The 17,710-nt window shown below is 41.9% G+C and overlaps 1 protein-coding gene across 2 annotated transcripts in view; it reads right to left on the bottom strand.

The window, feature by feature from the left end:
- Positions 1-1,128: 1,128 nt before the first annotated feature.
- LOC123763996 (tetratricopeptide repeat protein 21B) overlaps positions 1,129-17,710 on the bottom strand; it is a 74,237-nt gene continuing 57,655 nt past the window's right edge. For both annotated transcript variants that reach the window (XM_045751424.2, XM_069330136.1), the window contains 4 exons: positions 15,734-15,928; positions 6,188-6,334; positions 4,929-5,070; positions 1,129-4,727 (listed from right to left, as the gene is read on the bottom strand). In XM_045751424.2, the coding sequence (XP_045607380.1) occupies positions 4,582-4,727; positions 4,929-5,070; positions 6,188-6,334; positions 15,734-15,928 (630 nt within the window). In that variant the 3' untranslated portion in view covers positions 1,129-4,581. The remainder of the gene's footprint in view (positions 4,728-4,928; positions 5,071-6,187; positions 6,335-15,733; positions 15,929-17,710) is intronic.

The raw sequence follows: 17,710 nt of genomic DNA, 5'->3' as shown, positions 1-17,710 counted from the left end.
ATCTCCAGTAAATTTAAGTCGGTTGAGTTTTGCTGGGTTCCTAGCCATGTTGGTGTCTTTAAAGAGCTGTCAGTGTTTGGTCGGTGCAGTGATTGCGCTGAGTGTCAATCAGGCTCTTGTATGGGTCGTCGGCCCTTTCACGGTTCGCCCGATTAATGGGGGCGAACCACGAAAGTAGTTTGCCCCCCAAATGAAACAGCAGTGTAGAAAACAGGGAAGATTTTTAAGAGGTGATCTAAGATAGACTAAGTGGCATTGGGGGTACCATACTCGTCTGATGCTTCATGAGTGTTTTTATCTGGGTTCAAACCCTGTCCCAGGAAAGGCTGACTAGGCACGGATCCTTAACTGTTCACCCAGCAATAATTGGGAACCTGGTTGTAAACTGATTGGCAGGTCATGTTCCAGGGAAAATTAGTAGGGTAATGCTTAACAAAGCTATTGGAAGGGAAAGCTGTAAACCTACTAACAAGTCGAAAATCTTCTACTCCTATGCTCACCTGTGTAAGTACAACGATCATTTCATATTTACAGATTCGCAAAGTGCACTCATGACAATTTATAAATATAATGACATTTAACAAATAGTCTTGAGATACAAGAATTGATATTTAAAATACAAAAATGCAAACTTGACTACTTTCTTTAGAAATGAAGAAGACAGAAGCAATATGCAATTGAAGATGAAATATCCCCTAAATAAAAATCTACCATTATAAAGCTTATTGCCTGAAACAAGTTGCAAGCAAAATAAAACTTTTTTTTCTTGCTCTTCTCTTGATCATGGAGAAGAAACCTCACGGAAGGTAAGATAAGATTTATGTGGTGACAAGTGTTACTCTAAACACTAGAAAATATATTAACTAAAAAAAATAATAAATTATCATAATTATTTTACATACAAAGTTAGCCTAAGTAGAACCTATAATAATACTGGATAAGCAAGACTTAATATACAATATTAAATCCAAAATTGTGTTGTTAAAAAACTGCATTATTTTTTCTAAAATATATTTTGGAAATGCATTACATTATAGTATAATTATTTTTATGAAGAGATTTTTCATTATTGTGTACATACAAAGAAATTGTTTTGCCTGTAATTCAAAAGTACAGCAATGATATCAGACAGATTTAACAAAATACTTTATGCTGTAAGAAATTAGGACCTCAGTGTTGACAATAATAAGATATCATTTGTGTATGGCAGTGCTTACAAATACTGACTTGTGCATTATCACATTTATGGATGGAATAGATTGCACAAAAGTTGTCATGCATTCAAACCAGTTTTAATATGTAATGACTAGATCAAAGAATTTTATTATACCAATTTCTAAATACTAATAAATAAGAGTGTCATCTGCTGAGAGTTAATAGTACTCAACAGCAATACAATAGTATAAACTTTCAACGAATAGCATAAGTCACTCGACATTTTTTAATAATACTTGATTTTTGCATGCCATTATTTTCAAGTTGGGATTTAGGTCATGGGACACTTATTAGAACCAATTCCTTATGAACATTTCCTACCAGTCATTTTATATCTGGGCAAATTGCTGCTGGGTGCATAAGAAACAACAGTACCCAATTGCCTTACCCTGGCTGAGGTTTGGAAGTAGGCTTTGTTGCTTGCAAGGTGAGAGGTCACTACAACACTGTGAGCCATTTTGTCTCATCATGTTCAACAAATAAATTATTGTACATACATACATATATAACACTTGTGAGTGTTTCCAAGTTGTAATGAATTCTATATAGTTAATATATTTTGACGCAATAATAATTAATAGATTATTAAATAAATATGAGCTGTTTGGAACATGTTGTGAAGAAGTGCACAATTTTAAATTTGAGAGTAAAGAAACTCATAAGGCAAATGTGCACTTTTAGCAAACAGCTAAGTGATGGTGAGTTGCATTATTTTACTGTATTATATTTACGGACGAGAAATTATAATTTAATTTTTTGTTTTTGAAATTAAATAAAAAATTTCCATTTACTCAATAATGGCTATACAACAATAAATAATGGTTATACAACAATATTGAATTCAATACACTGTTTTAGGTTCTAAATTAAAACCAAAGCTTAATAAATGTGAGGGTCTGGGACTGTGTGGGAGTAATAATGCTGGTGGGCTCCAGTAGTGCAAGTCTGCACTGTCAAAACAAAAACCTTGACACTCTCCAGTAAGAAACTTCATATTTGTCCACCATGATAAAATTATTCAAATGTTTATACAGTATTATGATGTGCTTCACTAAATGTGTTTGTGCCTGTTGACATCGCTCTCAACGTGCCCATGATTTAAAACTACTTATGCACATGACTGTAACAAAAGGTAAGTAATTATAAGGAGAAAGGGCTAAGGTATTATGACTATAGCACTTGAAGGTCATGTTTGTTTTCATCTATACTAGTAGTAGGCATGTTTATAAACCTTCCAATTTATACTAGTTTTCAATTGATTTATGATATAGAACCATGCAGCCGACAGGGTTGCTCGTGACATTGTGCACTATAGATACAACTTGTATCTGTTTTAAGACTGTGATGTTAAAATAATAACCAATATATGGTTATTATTTTCCCTCTAAATATGACAATGGCTCATGGGTGTGGGTATAGGCCCGTGGGCCATTGTATCTATAGCTCTTAACCTTGCTGCAGGTGCTATAATAATCAATTTGCAAACTAATCATTAATATTTTTCAGTAAACTTTGAATCAACAAAATATTATTTAATTAATGAGATACAAGAGGGTTTATGCCATCAGGAAAAAGAGCAGTTTTATGTTATTATTTTGAAAGTCAAACCAATAATGTATGCCTTTTATAAATGCAAAAAACTGCAACCAACAATATGATTTTACTTGGCAGCTTGATATAATCTTTACATCATACAAAATGGGAATTTCAAACTAAATGTTGAATTACATGGAAAGAATTGTTTAAATATTGGTCTTGAAATGCTATGCATGTATTAAATTTACTAATATTTACTTTTCTTTCTAAAAGAAATTAAATTTACAATCTGGTATGGCTAGGTCCTATAAACATGATTCACAACTGTTTCTAAATTAATGGATCTTCATCACATTTCCAGAGATTCATGTGTGTAAATTCATACTTATTAATCCTTAGGCTGCTATAAGATATTTCACTTATGGCAGGCTATTCACAATAGCCAACCAATTAATCTTTACAGCTAATGTTAATGACACCAAAATGCCTTTTTGCCTTTTTTTACCTATACAGCCATCCTAAATGACTAGAACAATATATTTAAAATTAAATACAGTACAGTAATATCAATATATAAGCGAGTGTTAATTTTTGTACATAAATGGCAAAAACATGCATATAGTTTCAAAATAAAATTTCACAGGGACTCGAGCAGTCCCTGTGGTGCAGTGGGAAAACTCTCACTCGGCACTTCGCAAGCGCTTTGGCCTGGGTTCATATCCTGGCCGGGGCGGATTTACTTGACGCCCGTCCTTAACAGTAGCCTCTGTTCACCAGCAGTGAATGGGTTTCGATTCGATTACGATTCGGTGGGTTGTAGTCCGGGGAAAATTAGGATTAAGACCTTGCCCGAAATGCTATGCATGCTAGTGGCTGTATAAGAATGTAAGAATTCTTGTATATATAAATAAAGATAAAAACAAATATATCAAAATCCATTAGAATTATAATAATGTATACTAAAACTGTACTGTGATGGAGAATTATTTGACTATTTTTCTGTTTTCATATATTTTGTATAGAAAACATAAAAATGTCCCATAATAATCACTTTGGAAATGATGGATTATATTTTATATAATCCATCATTAATAAACTTTCAAAGAAAATAAATCTACTTTGAGTATGAAAAGTTCCTTTCTGAACAGAAAAATGAATCTTCCTTAGGCAAGATCCTTTCTAATTGCACTAAACAGGATTGTGCGAGTCAAGGAAGGCAACATTCTTTAATGGCTCAAGAAGAAGCTTTTTCAAATGTCCCTTTTAGGTCATACTGGTGCTAGGGAGGCACAGAAGAGCTCATCCTGCCCAGAGATCTGTGCTAGCTATAACTGAAATTGCCATTTAGTGATCTCGCTTTACTGCACCAGTGCATGTCGGCACCCTGCCCTAAATGGAATGATATCGTCTAACAAGACCCAGACTGGATAGCACAGAATATATTATATGTATATATATAATCACTTTGGAAATGATGGATAATGTTTTATATAATCCATCATTAATAAACTTTCAAATAAAATAAATCTACTACTACTATATAATATGTATAATATATTTATTTCTGCCACATGCATGGGAAAGTTGCATTTTGGAATTTTGTAGCCTGAGGGTTTACTGTTGGATAGAACAGTAAAGAAAGCCTTTATGATACAATTCCATAACATGACTTTTTTATGTTGAAGTGTGAAAAAGAACAGAAATAGACCATTGCATATTAATTGTTCTAAACTTTCACTAGGTAGAGAATGATGTATCAAAGTGTCATTTTGATACATCATGCCATATCCAAATGAGATTACATTTTAATTTTTTCATTTCTGATCCTACTTATATACGGATGCTGGATCGGGACTTGTCCAAAATATCTTTACGTATTCGTGGATATTCAGGATGCTTGGCAAGGACAACGTGGCACACATCTATTGCATCAACAAAACGTCTTGCTTTCATGTAATTGAAGCCCAATTTGTAACCTGAGAGGATGATATATTTCATAAATTTATTATAATTAGTAATCAATACAACAATGTTTATATCTGTGTAAAAGTAACATAAAAGCACCAAGTAGGGAATACTATGTCAGTGTCAAAATTATATACCATATACAGTATATCAATGCCCAAATTCAGCATAATGTAGTTAAATATTTTGTGATAAGATGATAATTTTCTTACCTATCATAGGGTTTGTGTTCCCACTAAACTTCCAGGCCTGTTCATAATTGTAAGCAGCATCACGATAGCTCTGCTCTTTCTCCATAATGAAGCCCATGTACTCATAGGCTTTCATACATGAACGATTGTGTTGCAGGACACGCTAAGAAACAGATAAAAGAAGTAATATTAGAAATGTCATAATAAGTATCTAACATCAAACTTATTTCTGGTAGTAGTGTGGTGGCTATCCAAATAATAATACAATGATGAGAGCAGTGGATCTGTCTTGCAAATTATACTGATATTATAGTACACTAAAAGGGGTACCCGATGTTGTTCAGGTGATGGATGCCATATTTTCATTACTTACTATCTTCATCACTGTAATACCTATCTTCATTACTGTAACCTCCTCCACACACTATCTTCTACACTGTAACCATCTTTACACACCTTCCCTACCCTACACAAATTTCTCTCACTCTCATTAGGTTGTGAGATTCCCAGTGTGCCCCAAAAGCCAAAATTTGCACCCGACCCCTTAGAGGACAAAATCTAAAACAAATGGACTTACCCAGGGTAAGGACCACCACCACAAGGTAGGCACTAGGGAGCACACAGGGAAGAAAACCCTATGCACATGCAGCTCCAAGCACCCTATACTCCTGGATCATGCAGCATAAAAGTGCATAGGAACAGCCACAAAGGCAAAAAAACACCACTCTGGTGAAGCAGGAAACGGACGTGAGCAACAGAATGGATAGCCAGGGCACTAACTACCATCAGCAAGAACTGAGGGTGGAACAGCCAGCTGACCTGATCTGCCTCTCTCCTAACCACCCCCCCCAACCCCCAAACAAGGAGAGGTAAGGAGAATGAGCTTGCAATAGTTTCATAAATTTTCAATTGTTTGTTTACCTTGTTCAGAAGTTCTTTTGGCAATTTTGAGATCAATATTTACTATAACCAGCAGTAGTCTGTTTTGTTGCATTGACTTTGTGGGGGCTTTCCCAGTGGTGGCAAACATGATAAATATTCACTACTGCTCTCTGCATCTCTGCAGAGGGGACCAGGTTGTGGCTTGTGGTCCCCAGTAGGCCTAAAAGAACTTCACGACTGAAGGCACCTAGTAGTTTGGCACTATTTCAGTAATGTAGCTTCAGGGAGCCACATGGCCTCCTCCCCACAAAACAAAATTACAAAATTCTGGTATTTTTTTTCACAAGTACCAAGGAATTATGTATGATGCATAATATTCCAAAGAAAAACAATCATACCTTTAGGAGTTCAGTTGCCATGTCATATTTTCCTGTCTGAACATATATATCTGCTAGGAGCAACCAGCACCTCTCAAGATATTCAGCATCCTCGAAGTTCCAGACAGCTTTTGCAAGGCGTTTAAGTTGATTTCGAGCACGTGGTGTCTAAAAGAGAACATAATATTGGTACTTATTGGAACAACTAAAACATCACCTGTGTGTTAGTATGAACACTAATACTGCATCTATATCTATATCTATATATATATATATATATATATATATATATATATATATATATATTGGTGTATACATACCAATATATATATATATATATATTTTTTTTTTTTTTTTTTTTTTTTTTTTTTTATTATATACAAGAGTTGTTACATTCTTGTACAGCCACTAGTACGCATAGCATTTTGGGCAGGTCCCTGGAATACGATCCCCGCCTGCAAAGAATCGTTGTTACAACCAAGTACACATTTTACTGTTGAGTTAAACAGAGGCTACAGTTAAGGATTTGCGCCCAGTAAATCCTCCCCGGCAAGGATACGAACCCATGACAAAGCGCTCGCGGAATGCCAGGCGAGTGTCTTACCACTATACCACAGAGACTTGGACAGACTAGATACCACGGAGGCATAATACAGTACCTTTATTTTTTATTATCCAGAAGATTATGTCTTGTATGTCATTTTTGTATGTACAGTACTTGCATATATCTCCTGTATTTTTACCCATGAAATTCTTTTGTAAACATATATTATAGATACAACACTCCACACACACACACACACACACAGACTTTAGGATGGAGATATACTAAAGAAATTGTTCACGACTTTTGTTAGGCCAAAGCTAGAGTATGCAGCGGTTGTGTGGTGCCCATATCTTAAGAAGCACATCAACAAACTGGAAAAGGTGCAAAGACATGCTACTAAGTGGCCCCCAGAACTGAAGGGCAAGAGCTACGAGTAGAGGTTAGAGGCATTAAATATGCCAAAACTAGAAGACAGAAGAAAAAGAGGTGATATGATCACTACATACAAAATAGTAACAGGAATTGATAAAATCAAAAGGGAAGATTTCCTGAGACCTGGAACTTTAAGAGCAAGAGGTCATCGATTTAAACTAGCTAAACACAGATGCCGAAAAAATATAAGAAAATTCACTTTCGCAAACAGAGTGGTAGACGGTTGGAACAAGTTAGGTGAGAAGGTGTTGGAGGCCAAGACCGTCAGTAGTTTCAAAGTGTTATATGACAAAAAGTGCTGGGAAGACGGGACACAATGAGCGTAGTTCTCATTGTGTAACTACACTTAGGTAATTACACACACACACATTCCTTGTGGGAATCCACAAGGGTCTGAGTGGACAGCGCTCGGGGACCGTAGTCATAAGGACTCGGGTTCGATTCCCGGCTGAGGCAGAAACAAATGAGCCGAGTTTCTTTCACCCTGATGAGTCTGTTCACCTAGCAGTAAAGAGGTACCAGGGAGTTAGACAGCTGTTACGGGCTGCATCCTGGTGATGTGTGTGTTAGAGAGAAATATATATAGTAGACATAATAGAGGAAATAGGAATAGTATTATCGATTTCAAAGAACTAATAGCTCAATTCTGCAGATACAAATAGTAAATGCAACTGTTTGACCTTAAATCGTGGTCAAGACTGCCTGTAGCCTATATGTGTCCGGCGTCAGCAACAAGTAAGTTACACCATTAACATTCTAACATTGAAGAACCAGAGCTCAACCCCCGCAAGCACAACTAGGTGAGTACAGTTTGCCCCCGAAAGGCGAGTTTACAAGGCAGCGTCACTTATCTTCTGAGAACAATCCTTCGTATCCAAGATGTTGACATTAGGAAACCAGTATTAAGAGGCGAAGATAATGATGAATTACTTTGGGGAGTGAGCGTCATCACACTGAAGAGTCACATTGCTGCAGGCTTCAGGATAATTCAAATTATCTAAAGTGTCAGGAGTAGAGTGAGGGTTGCAAGTGGTGTCTCAGAATACATGAAGGTGTAGGGAATTTGAAAATAACATAAGAGATAAGAAATAAGTGTTAGTGAATGAGAAATCTTGGGTAGAAAAGTTGATCTTTCAAAACAGCAGAAGGTAAACAAAAATGGTCGCCACCACAGGGGAGGACAGTACCCCAGCAAAGGGATCTTTTGCAAGTTTCTCACAACAAGATGCAATGAAAGGGGGTTTTCTTGGCAGGTTAGTGATCATTCAGGACTTGCTAAAGAATTATGAAGATAAGGTTATTAAATTGGAACAAGAAAAAGAAGATCTCAAGATTGAGTTTTGTAATTTAAATGGAAGTATTTTCCAGCAAGGTAAGGAGATTACCAGCTTGACTAATAAGGTAAGGATGCAGGAGGAACACATCAAGGAACTAGTAAAGGATAATGAGGCATGGAAAGTGAAGAGTAGGAAATTTGAAGAAATTAACAAGAAAATACTCATATGGTGAACAACTCCAAGGTTATCTTGAGATGATTTCGGGGCTTTTAGTGTCCCCGAGGCCCGGTCCTCGACCAGGCCTCCACCCCGAGGAAGCAGCCCGTGATAGCTGACTAACACCCAGGTACCTATTTTACTGCTAGGTAACAGGGGCATAGGATGAAAGAAACTCTGCCCTTTGTTTCTCGCGGGCGCCTGGGATCGAACCCAGGACCACAGGATCACAAGTCCAGCGTGCTGTCCGCTCGGCCGACCAGCTCCCTTACCCTGAGGTACCCTGAGGGCTAACATGGAGTTAGGCAAGGAGATGCAACGAGAAACTTCATTGGCAACCCAAATAGAGGAGGCTAATAAAGAACTAGAAAAATATAAAGAAGAAATAAAAGAGACGTATGTCCAAGTTATAAAAGAGAAAGAGGCACTCAAGGAAGTGTGTTCATAAGTCAAAACCAGAAATGGCCAACAAGAAGCGGATCTTGGGCAAGCAATCAGGAAAGAACTGGTAACCAACAGTAAACTAGTACAAAACACTGCAGATAGAATTAAGTCCATAATAATTTTTGGATGTTTAGGGAAGGAAATTTCATCTAGGGCGGACCAAGCAGCAGAAGAGATGAAAATTATAGAGAAAATAGTAGGTTTAGGAGAAGGCTCAAAAGAAAATGTCAGTGATTTTAGAAGAATAGGAAAATATGAGAAAGACAAGAACCGCCCCTTAAGGGTGATGTTTAATGGAGTGAAAAACATGATGGAAGTGCTTAGAAATGCCAGGAAATTGCAGTGATGAGGTTGGCAAACTTTGGTCAATAAGACAAGACCTCTCAAAAGAAGACAAAGAAAAGCTGAAAATAAACCTAATTAAAGCAAATCATCTAAATGGGGATGGAAATGAAGAAGGCAGAAATTCTTTTTTCTACAAAGTGTCAGGGACTGGAAAGCTTGTGAAATGGTACATAAAAACAAAGCAACAAGATCAGTAGTGGAAAGGGGAGTAAAGAGCAAAGGAAAAGGGAACATGTTCCTGAAAATTGTATATACCAACATAGATGGAGTGAAGTCAAAAACTTTGGAGCTGCAAGATATAATTTAGCTTAGGGTCCCAGATATTGTCGCATTATCAGAGACGCAACTTGAAGAAAATATATTAAATGAAGTCATATTCCCAAGGGGCTATTCAGTTTGGAGACATGACAGGAAAACTAGGAAGGGAGGAGGAGTGGCTGTGCTGGTAAAAAAACACCTGAAGGTAAGAGAGTTAATATTTGAAAACCCTCGAGATATTCACATAATGGCATGTGTACACACACAAATGCACGTGAAAAGAAAATTACAAGCCGCCGACCTGTGGGCAGAGAGCACCACGCCGGCCAGGCGAAGAAGGCACAAAACTGCATCAAAAGGCCCACCTCGACAACAAAAGCCTTGATGCCCTAACCAGCACAAAACCAGTCCCTACCCAGGGTCGAACAAGGGCCTCAAGCCCCAGCTGGCCCCAAGGGCGAGGCAAATGCCGAGCAGCAAGAACCTCTATGGGAATGATTCCCGAACGCCCCAGGGAAGATAACCAGTACTGCCCCTGTCACGCAGGGGCAGTACTCACAGGGCACTTAGGGAAGTATGCCACTAAGCGCATGCAGCCCCGGCAATGATGAGGTACTCCTGGCCACCGCACAACACAACACACGGCAGTGAACGCTACATAAGGCAAACACCACCTAGGAAACTGAGGCCAGAGAAGCGTCTATCCCGGTTGACATTAGCTTACGAACTGATGCTAGGCAGCCGGCGAGGTAGGTCCGAGGCTCCCCCCCTCCCCCTCTCAGGGCGTGGAGAGCTGCGTGGACGATTGGCGTGGCAGTAAAGTGTGATGTTTGCTTGTTTCCTTGTTTCCTTGGGATTGTAGGGAGTTTCTACCTCTCTGTTCGGTTTTTTGTTTTAGTTTTTACCATGTGGGGTTTGTTTTGTTATGCCTACCTTTCTGGGTACAAACCCCGGTCGATGGCAGATAAGGAAAACCCCAACCACAAGGGGGTTTTCCAGGGCCATTGCTCCCTGAAACCTTTCTGAAGGGGCCAGGTTCTGGCGGTGGTCCCCTGGTAGGTCTGAACTCCTTAGCTAATGTCCCGGTCTAATATAACATACATTAGCTCGATAAGCTCCAGGGAGCCATAGGGGCTCCCACAGAAAACCCCGTACTCAAATGTCAACCCAAGACATGTTACCAAAAACAGCAGCAAGTGCAGCAAACTTACTAAACGTCATGGGCACGGGGATAGACCACAGGCTGGCTAGACCGAATAACCGTGTGAACGACCTGGGAGACCCGAACCTTGGAACAGGGAAGAAGGGAAACCGGATCAACCCAAACTCATCCCCGGCTACAAACTCATCCGTGGCGCGCAAATAACGGCGGAGAGCCGCAACTGGACACAACACATGATGCATCCCCGGCCTAACGAACCAAGCATCAACAACTCCAAGGACCCCTCCGGAAAGCAGCAGTTGCATCCAATGCCAGAAAAGAAGGAGACGAGCAGAAACCTCTGCGCCGGAGGAGAGCATGAAGCTCCCCGACCCAACCCCCAGAGGCCAATGCCAACAAGGAAAGAGCCTTAGTGAAACAATCCAGAACCAAAGGGGCCACTTCAAATCGAGGAGGGGAGAAGAGAGCACCCAATCCAAGGACCAGGACTGCTTAAGCGATGCATGAGCAGGCCGGAGGTGAACCACACCAGAAACAGCTTGCGAATTGGTGCAGATGGAACACCAAAACCGAAAACAACCATAGCGGCTTCACCAGTGCCGCATAAGACAAGGCGACAGTATGTGACAAAATGACGGCCCTGAACATCCACAAGAGAAGGACAAGACCATGCCAACAGTGCAGCAGACCTATGAAGGGACAAAAGGTTAACCTAACTAAACCTGCCAAAAAAACGCATACCGCCGCCGAGACGAAGCACGCAGATGGGACACCATCAACAAAGTCACCTGAATACCAACAGATGGTGAGACTTGAGGCAGAAGAAGAATACTGGAAGACTCGAGGCAAAAGAAGAAGAATACTGGAAGACTCGAGGAGGAACCCAAACCAGCCACCGCCACGGACCGGAACGAGCATGGGAAGAGGCGGAGCCGCAGGAACCCCGGGCTCGAAACCGAGCAAGCAGAGCCGGAAACCTCAGGCCGGCAAGGAGCCAGATGGAACGTCTGCCGTACAAAAAACTTCCTAAAGCAAGCGAGCCCGTCAGGTGATTGGAGACGCTGTGGTTCCGATGCGAGACTCATGAGAAGCGTTACCGTGAGATCAAAATTGGGCCAAATGGTGGGTTAAGCCAGGAAACCAGGAACCCAAACCTGACAAGCAGGGAAAGAACCAACCTGGGCGAGCAGACACGCTCCATCCGGGAGGAACCCCCCCCCCCCCTGAGACCCCTGAAGGACTAACAAGACCAACAACGGATGACAACAAGCCGCTAGTAGAAAAACACGGAACCGCAAATGCCGCAAACAGCAAGGAGAGTTAACCAAAACGTGAACAGCACGAAAACAATGTACTGTCTGAAGGGAACACAAAGAAAATGCCCAGGGCCAGAAATGAAGCACCTCCCGGCCAACCGAAAAGAAACCTCAGGGGCATGAGAGGAGGAACGGAAGCCACCACCACCTGCATACAAATGCAAAGTCAAATTATAATAAAGTATTCAAATGTATAGATAGAGCTAGTACACACAATACCTAAAGCCACCAATAAGCATAGCATGTCAGGCAAAAGACAGGGCAACCCAGAAGCTGGGAGCGACACACAAAGAGCAGAGGAAAGAACTCAGGACCATAACTGAACACGGGCTGAGCAAAAGCAGGAAACGAAACATGGACAAAGTTCAACCTAGCGTGAAAAGTAGTATAGCCAATACGCACATACGAACACATAACAATGTGTAGGAGAGGGGAAAAATGGAAACAACGCAAGGAAAAGACCGAAAGACAGTCCAAGCACCAGCAACCAGGGACAAGAGAGTAGAAGCACAATGAGGAACGAAGAAGACTGCGGCAGCAAATGGGAACATAATGGACATGATCTACTACACACAGAGAGAGAGCCTAATGGATATGTAAGGGCTCAGCCAGGCACTGCACGACAGTCAAGGAATAAGTGTCCAGAGGCAAGAAAAGAACTAGATGCTGAAAGACTGAAGAAAGATCTCAAAGTTCTGGGTGGTGCCAAACCGTGTAACTAAGAACAGTACCAACGGACCGAGGAAGGCCACTGGAAGAAGCACACAATGGGCCAACGCCACAAACAAACTCCAACACACACATCCAAAAACTGCAAACCAGTGCCTGGCCGAAGTGTCGCCAGATCATACAAGCTCACCTGAAGAGCGTAGGCATTATCGTGTCACAACACATCGTAGCCATGTAAAATTCCGGGAGCAACACCAGTGGAATATGGCCAGAGCCATATGTGCAGGAAAAGAGGTGCAGTGGAGAGGCGCATGCAGTGCCATGTACCTAACACTAAGGAAGGGAGCCCACTGGTCAGACCCACACGCCACGGCTGGAAGAACAGGCTCTAATGCGTCCGTCGCCACCCCGTAAGTGGCAATCCCCGAGACCATTGAAAACCCCGCCCCGACCCCGAAACACACAGATGGGTCAGAGTCCGATGCAGGGAGGGAGGAAGGGGGGACCAGACTGAACCACAAAAGGGGAAAAGACAAAGGGGTGCCGACGGAAATAAAACCGAAGCGAGCCCGGGTCCCAACAACACACAAAATTGCGCCAAAGTGGACTCAAACACCTAGTCTCCAAAAGTAAGCATGACACAGAGCACCGCCCTGGTGGCCAGGCACACAAGCAGGATAGCAAAATGACCACCATCATAAACAATGCAACCACAGACCAGAAAGTGACTGAAAATGTATAACACGGCGGCAAAAAGGGCAAAATTTAGGCCGAATGGAAGAAGGGAACGAAAACCCCCTCCCCTGCAGCAAAACCCCTGCTCAGAAGCACAAAGGCCCAAACAGGAGCAAAGTGGAGCCCAAGCATACCAAGCAGGCTTTCCCCCAAACCCCGAGACCTCTTGAGAGAGGCTTCGGGGCAGAACCCACATCAACGCCCAGCACCCTTTAAGAAAAGGCGGAATCCAGGGGAAAATGCCTCAAAGAAGGGTACTAAAGGAATACAGTATAGCTGGGAGGCCCCAAAAGCCTCGGCGGGACAATCAAGTTCAACAGCCTTCGTCCCCACATCAAATGGGGCAGCCCCCGGGGCCACCAGAGTCTCATTCCTAATTAAACCCTGCCCTGACTCCGATACCCTCAGACGTTTGGGGGCGTATCAGCAGGGGGGTGGGGGTGGAAGGAGGAGGGCAAACCATGCCAACGAGGGAAGTACTCAACGGCGCGGACTGAACCAAGGCCAAAGCAAACTAATGCCCCCAAGTTCGAGTCCTAACTAAAACGGGGCAGCCCCGAGGCATTCAAGTAGGAAATCAATCTAGCACAGTGCAATATCCTAAACCTATCAAGCAAGGTGACAGTCGCTTGACCCCTAAGATCTTCCGAAGAAGAAAGGGTAAACTGGAGAACGAGCAAGGAACAAGACCCGCACGATTCAGGGTCAAAGATGTCAGCGACCCAACAAGCAGCATGACGGGAGGCAAAACCAGTGATCAGCACCCTGAGATAAGGGCAACAAACAATCTTCAAACTCACGCAAGGTGAGATGGAACTCTGAAGACATAGTGAGGGTCACCTGAGCCCCGACGGGGGTTTCCAGGGCCCACAGGGGAATGTGTCCCTATGGGAAGCCCAGGCATTGGTGCTGCCTAAGCCGGTTGAACCCCGTTTATTTACAGGACAAACTGGTCCCTGTGAAGTGAGCAACTTCGGGGGCCGAGTGGAGGACCACCCGACGTTACTGAAGTGTATCTAATGGGAAGCCAAGCAGCCCTCCACCTAGCAGGAAATAAACTAAAAAGTATGAAAATGAACCTTGAAGGAGCTCCACAACCACAGGAGGCCAGAGAGGGGCATGGCTGCTGCTATTATGCAAGCTGTGCAGCCCAGTGCACCCTAACCAGCAACATACACTCCCTACCCAGGGCCAAACAAAAGCACCAAGACCTAAGCTGACCCCAAGGGCGAGGCAGAAGCCAAGCGACTGCTATCACTACGGGAGAGGGAACCCGAAAGTCCCAGGAAAGGTAACCCTGAGACCCAAGGGATGTACTTACAGGGCACTTAGGGCAGAAAACCCTAAGCACATGCAGGCCTGGGTACTGGAACTCCTGGTCACTGCACCAACACACAGTATGAACCACTGCACGGATGAAAATTCTGTCAGGCAATCGAGACCAGAATAGACATTAGCCCCAGCCGGCTTCAGGTGACGAACTGGTGGTCTGGTGGTGCAAACAAGTGGCGCGCGGTGTGATGACGTTTTACTTGTTATCTTGGTTTCCTTGGGAGGATTCCTAGGCTCTGTTCGGTCTCGGGTTGCAATTTTTCTGCCAGTTGGGGGTCTGTTTTGGGTGCCTTTCTATCTTTCTATCTTTGGGCACCTTTTGGTGCCTTTCTATCTATCTATCTTTCTATCTTTAGGCACCCAGAAAGGGTGTCTACCTTTCTGGGTGCCCAACCCCATTCGATGGCAGACATGAAAATACTCTCAAAGAGTGGAGTTTTCAGAGGCCATTGCTCCCTTCGCCTCGCTGAGGGAACCAGGTTCTGGCTCGTGGTTCCCGGCACGGATATGGACTCCATATGACTGAAGCCCCAGACTAGTGTAGCTAATATCAGTCCGATAGCTCCAGGGAAGCCGATGGGGCTCCCCACAGAAAATATGATACAATCTCCCATTTAAGAGTCTTACCACACACTTTGCACTCATAAGCTGTAACTTTCTCACCTCTCTTGCATTCATATTCCCAAGCATCCCTTTCATTCAAATACCTACTGTATAGCTTCCAATGTGGTCATAACATTTAATACCTAACTAAATTATACATTTATTATTTGTATTTCTTACTCACACTGACCCTAGTAATGTTTTAACTCAATAAGTACATGTTCCACTAACCTGCTTAAGTATCATGTATGCTGTAGCCATCCCAAGTATTGCTCCAATATGGTCCTTGTAACTCTCTTGACTTGCAATATCCATAAATTCCTGCAGTGCTCTTTCAGCATTGGCTTTTTGCTTGGTAGCCAGCAAGAGGTAGTTGCTGAGGATTTGGAGGCTTACTTGTTGGTCCCCGGGCTTTGGGTGCAGTTCCTGTTATAAATGTTAAAATGTAACAGTAATCATAAAAAAAATCAAAGAATTAATAATAATGATAATAATTTCCACTTGCACACTTGGAATGTAACACTTGCATAAATAATTAAATGTGTATGCATTCTTCTCTAGTAAAATTGACTTAAAATGGTAAACTGGTGGTAACAAGTAGGTAAACATAAAAAACTTTTACAATTTATGGTAAAAGTGAATACAGGCATACCTCAGTTTAAGAGTTTAATTGGTTCCTGGAGACGCCTCGTATTCCGAAAACTCGCATTCCGAAGCTAATTTCCCCATAAGAAATAAAGGGAAATGAATTAATCCGTTCTTGACTACCCCAAAAACCCCACATCAAACTAAATTTTTATACCTAATTCATCTAAATAAACCTACAAAACTATGTTCAAGTTATTACTTACCTTGCTGTTGAATGCTGTAGGCGTATGGAAGATGGTGAGGAGGTGGGAGGAGGAGAGGAGTTACTGTTTGGAAGAGGAGTCCCCTTCCATTATCACATCAGGCAGTGAGGACTTCACTGGTATGCACACTCTGGCACATTTTGCCTGCATACCACTAGGACTTGCTTGTTTTACTAAGAATTTATCTAATGACACTTGTTTTTCCCTACATTTTAACACTTGTCTGTAGTAAGACATCACATTATCATTTAAAAGGTCAATGCAACTGTCTGCTACAGCTTTATCTGGGTGAGTTTTTTCAACAAAACTTTGCAGTTCTTCCCATACTTCACACATTTTCTTAATCAAGAAGGGACATCCTCTACTGCCTCTACTCACAGCTATTTTCTTAGGTTGAACCTTACCAATGGCTTTCTTGAGACCCATGGCAAGATATATAATGACAACTTTTATGCTCAAATGGCCAAAAAAACGATAAAAAACTGTAAATCCTTGTGAAGAATTCAGGTGGGATAGTCACTGGACACGAGACACTGGTAAACTGAGGCGCAATCGCCATGCCACCACGCGCCAGTCGGCCTGTACACGTATCAACAAACTCGCGTCCCGAGGTAACCCTCGCCTTCCGAGACATATTTTTGGAGTAAATCCTGCTCGTCTTCCGAAAAACTCGCATACAGGGACACTCGCATTCCGAGGTACCACTGTATGTTTATTAAAAATAAGGGATCGAGTGAAGATGAAATGCCTTTTTCTGAGCTGGTCATTTGCTTGCCCATTAAGGCAACATCTAGGTTCCCACTGGGCAGTGTGAGTTCCTCTCTCAACCTGCAGGACTCTCCATTTCCCAGTTCAGCCTAGCCAATGCTGCCACCACCTGTCATCAAGCTGTGGCACTGGAGGTGTAAACTGGATCTGTAAACAGATCAAGTCAGATAATGCATCTCACTACCTCAGTCAACAGGGACTTTCTCTTTCAGAGACAGTTGATTCATCCTGAGGTTGTCTGGCCTCTTGTGTACTAGACCTGTGCTTGAGTGAATGCTTCACATGAGTCCATTTCTCTCAAATTTTCTAATCGACCATGGACAGAGCTATCTTCTATGTAATTACCAAAGAGTAGTTACAGGCAGTTTACATCTATGGTGAGTTAGTTACACAGTTAATAGCTCCACACCTTTACAATCACCTGGCACCTGGCAGCTTTACAGTCATGTGCATGCATTACTTACCATAAGCAAATTTGGGATACTTATCTACGATTTCTAGTTGTATATCATTATGAATGAAGCATATATTTACTCATTTGATGGAGTTATGTTTAAACTCCATCAATGGTGTTCAAGAAATGTGTAAG

This window comes from Procambarus clarkii, chromosome 23 (genome assembly GCF_040958095.1).
Source record: "Procambarus clarkii isolate CNS0578487 chromosome 23, FALCON_Pclarkii_2.0, whole genome shotgun sequence".
Taxonomy (NCBI): domain Eukaryota; kingdom Metazoa; phylum Arthropoda; class Malacostraca; order Decapoda; family Cambaridae; genus Procambarus; species Procambarus clarkii.
Note: the sequence above shows the minus strand (reverse complement) of the source record. Positions and strands in the feature narration are given on the sequence as shown.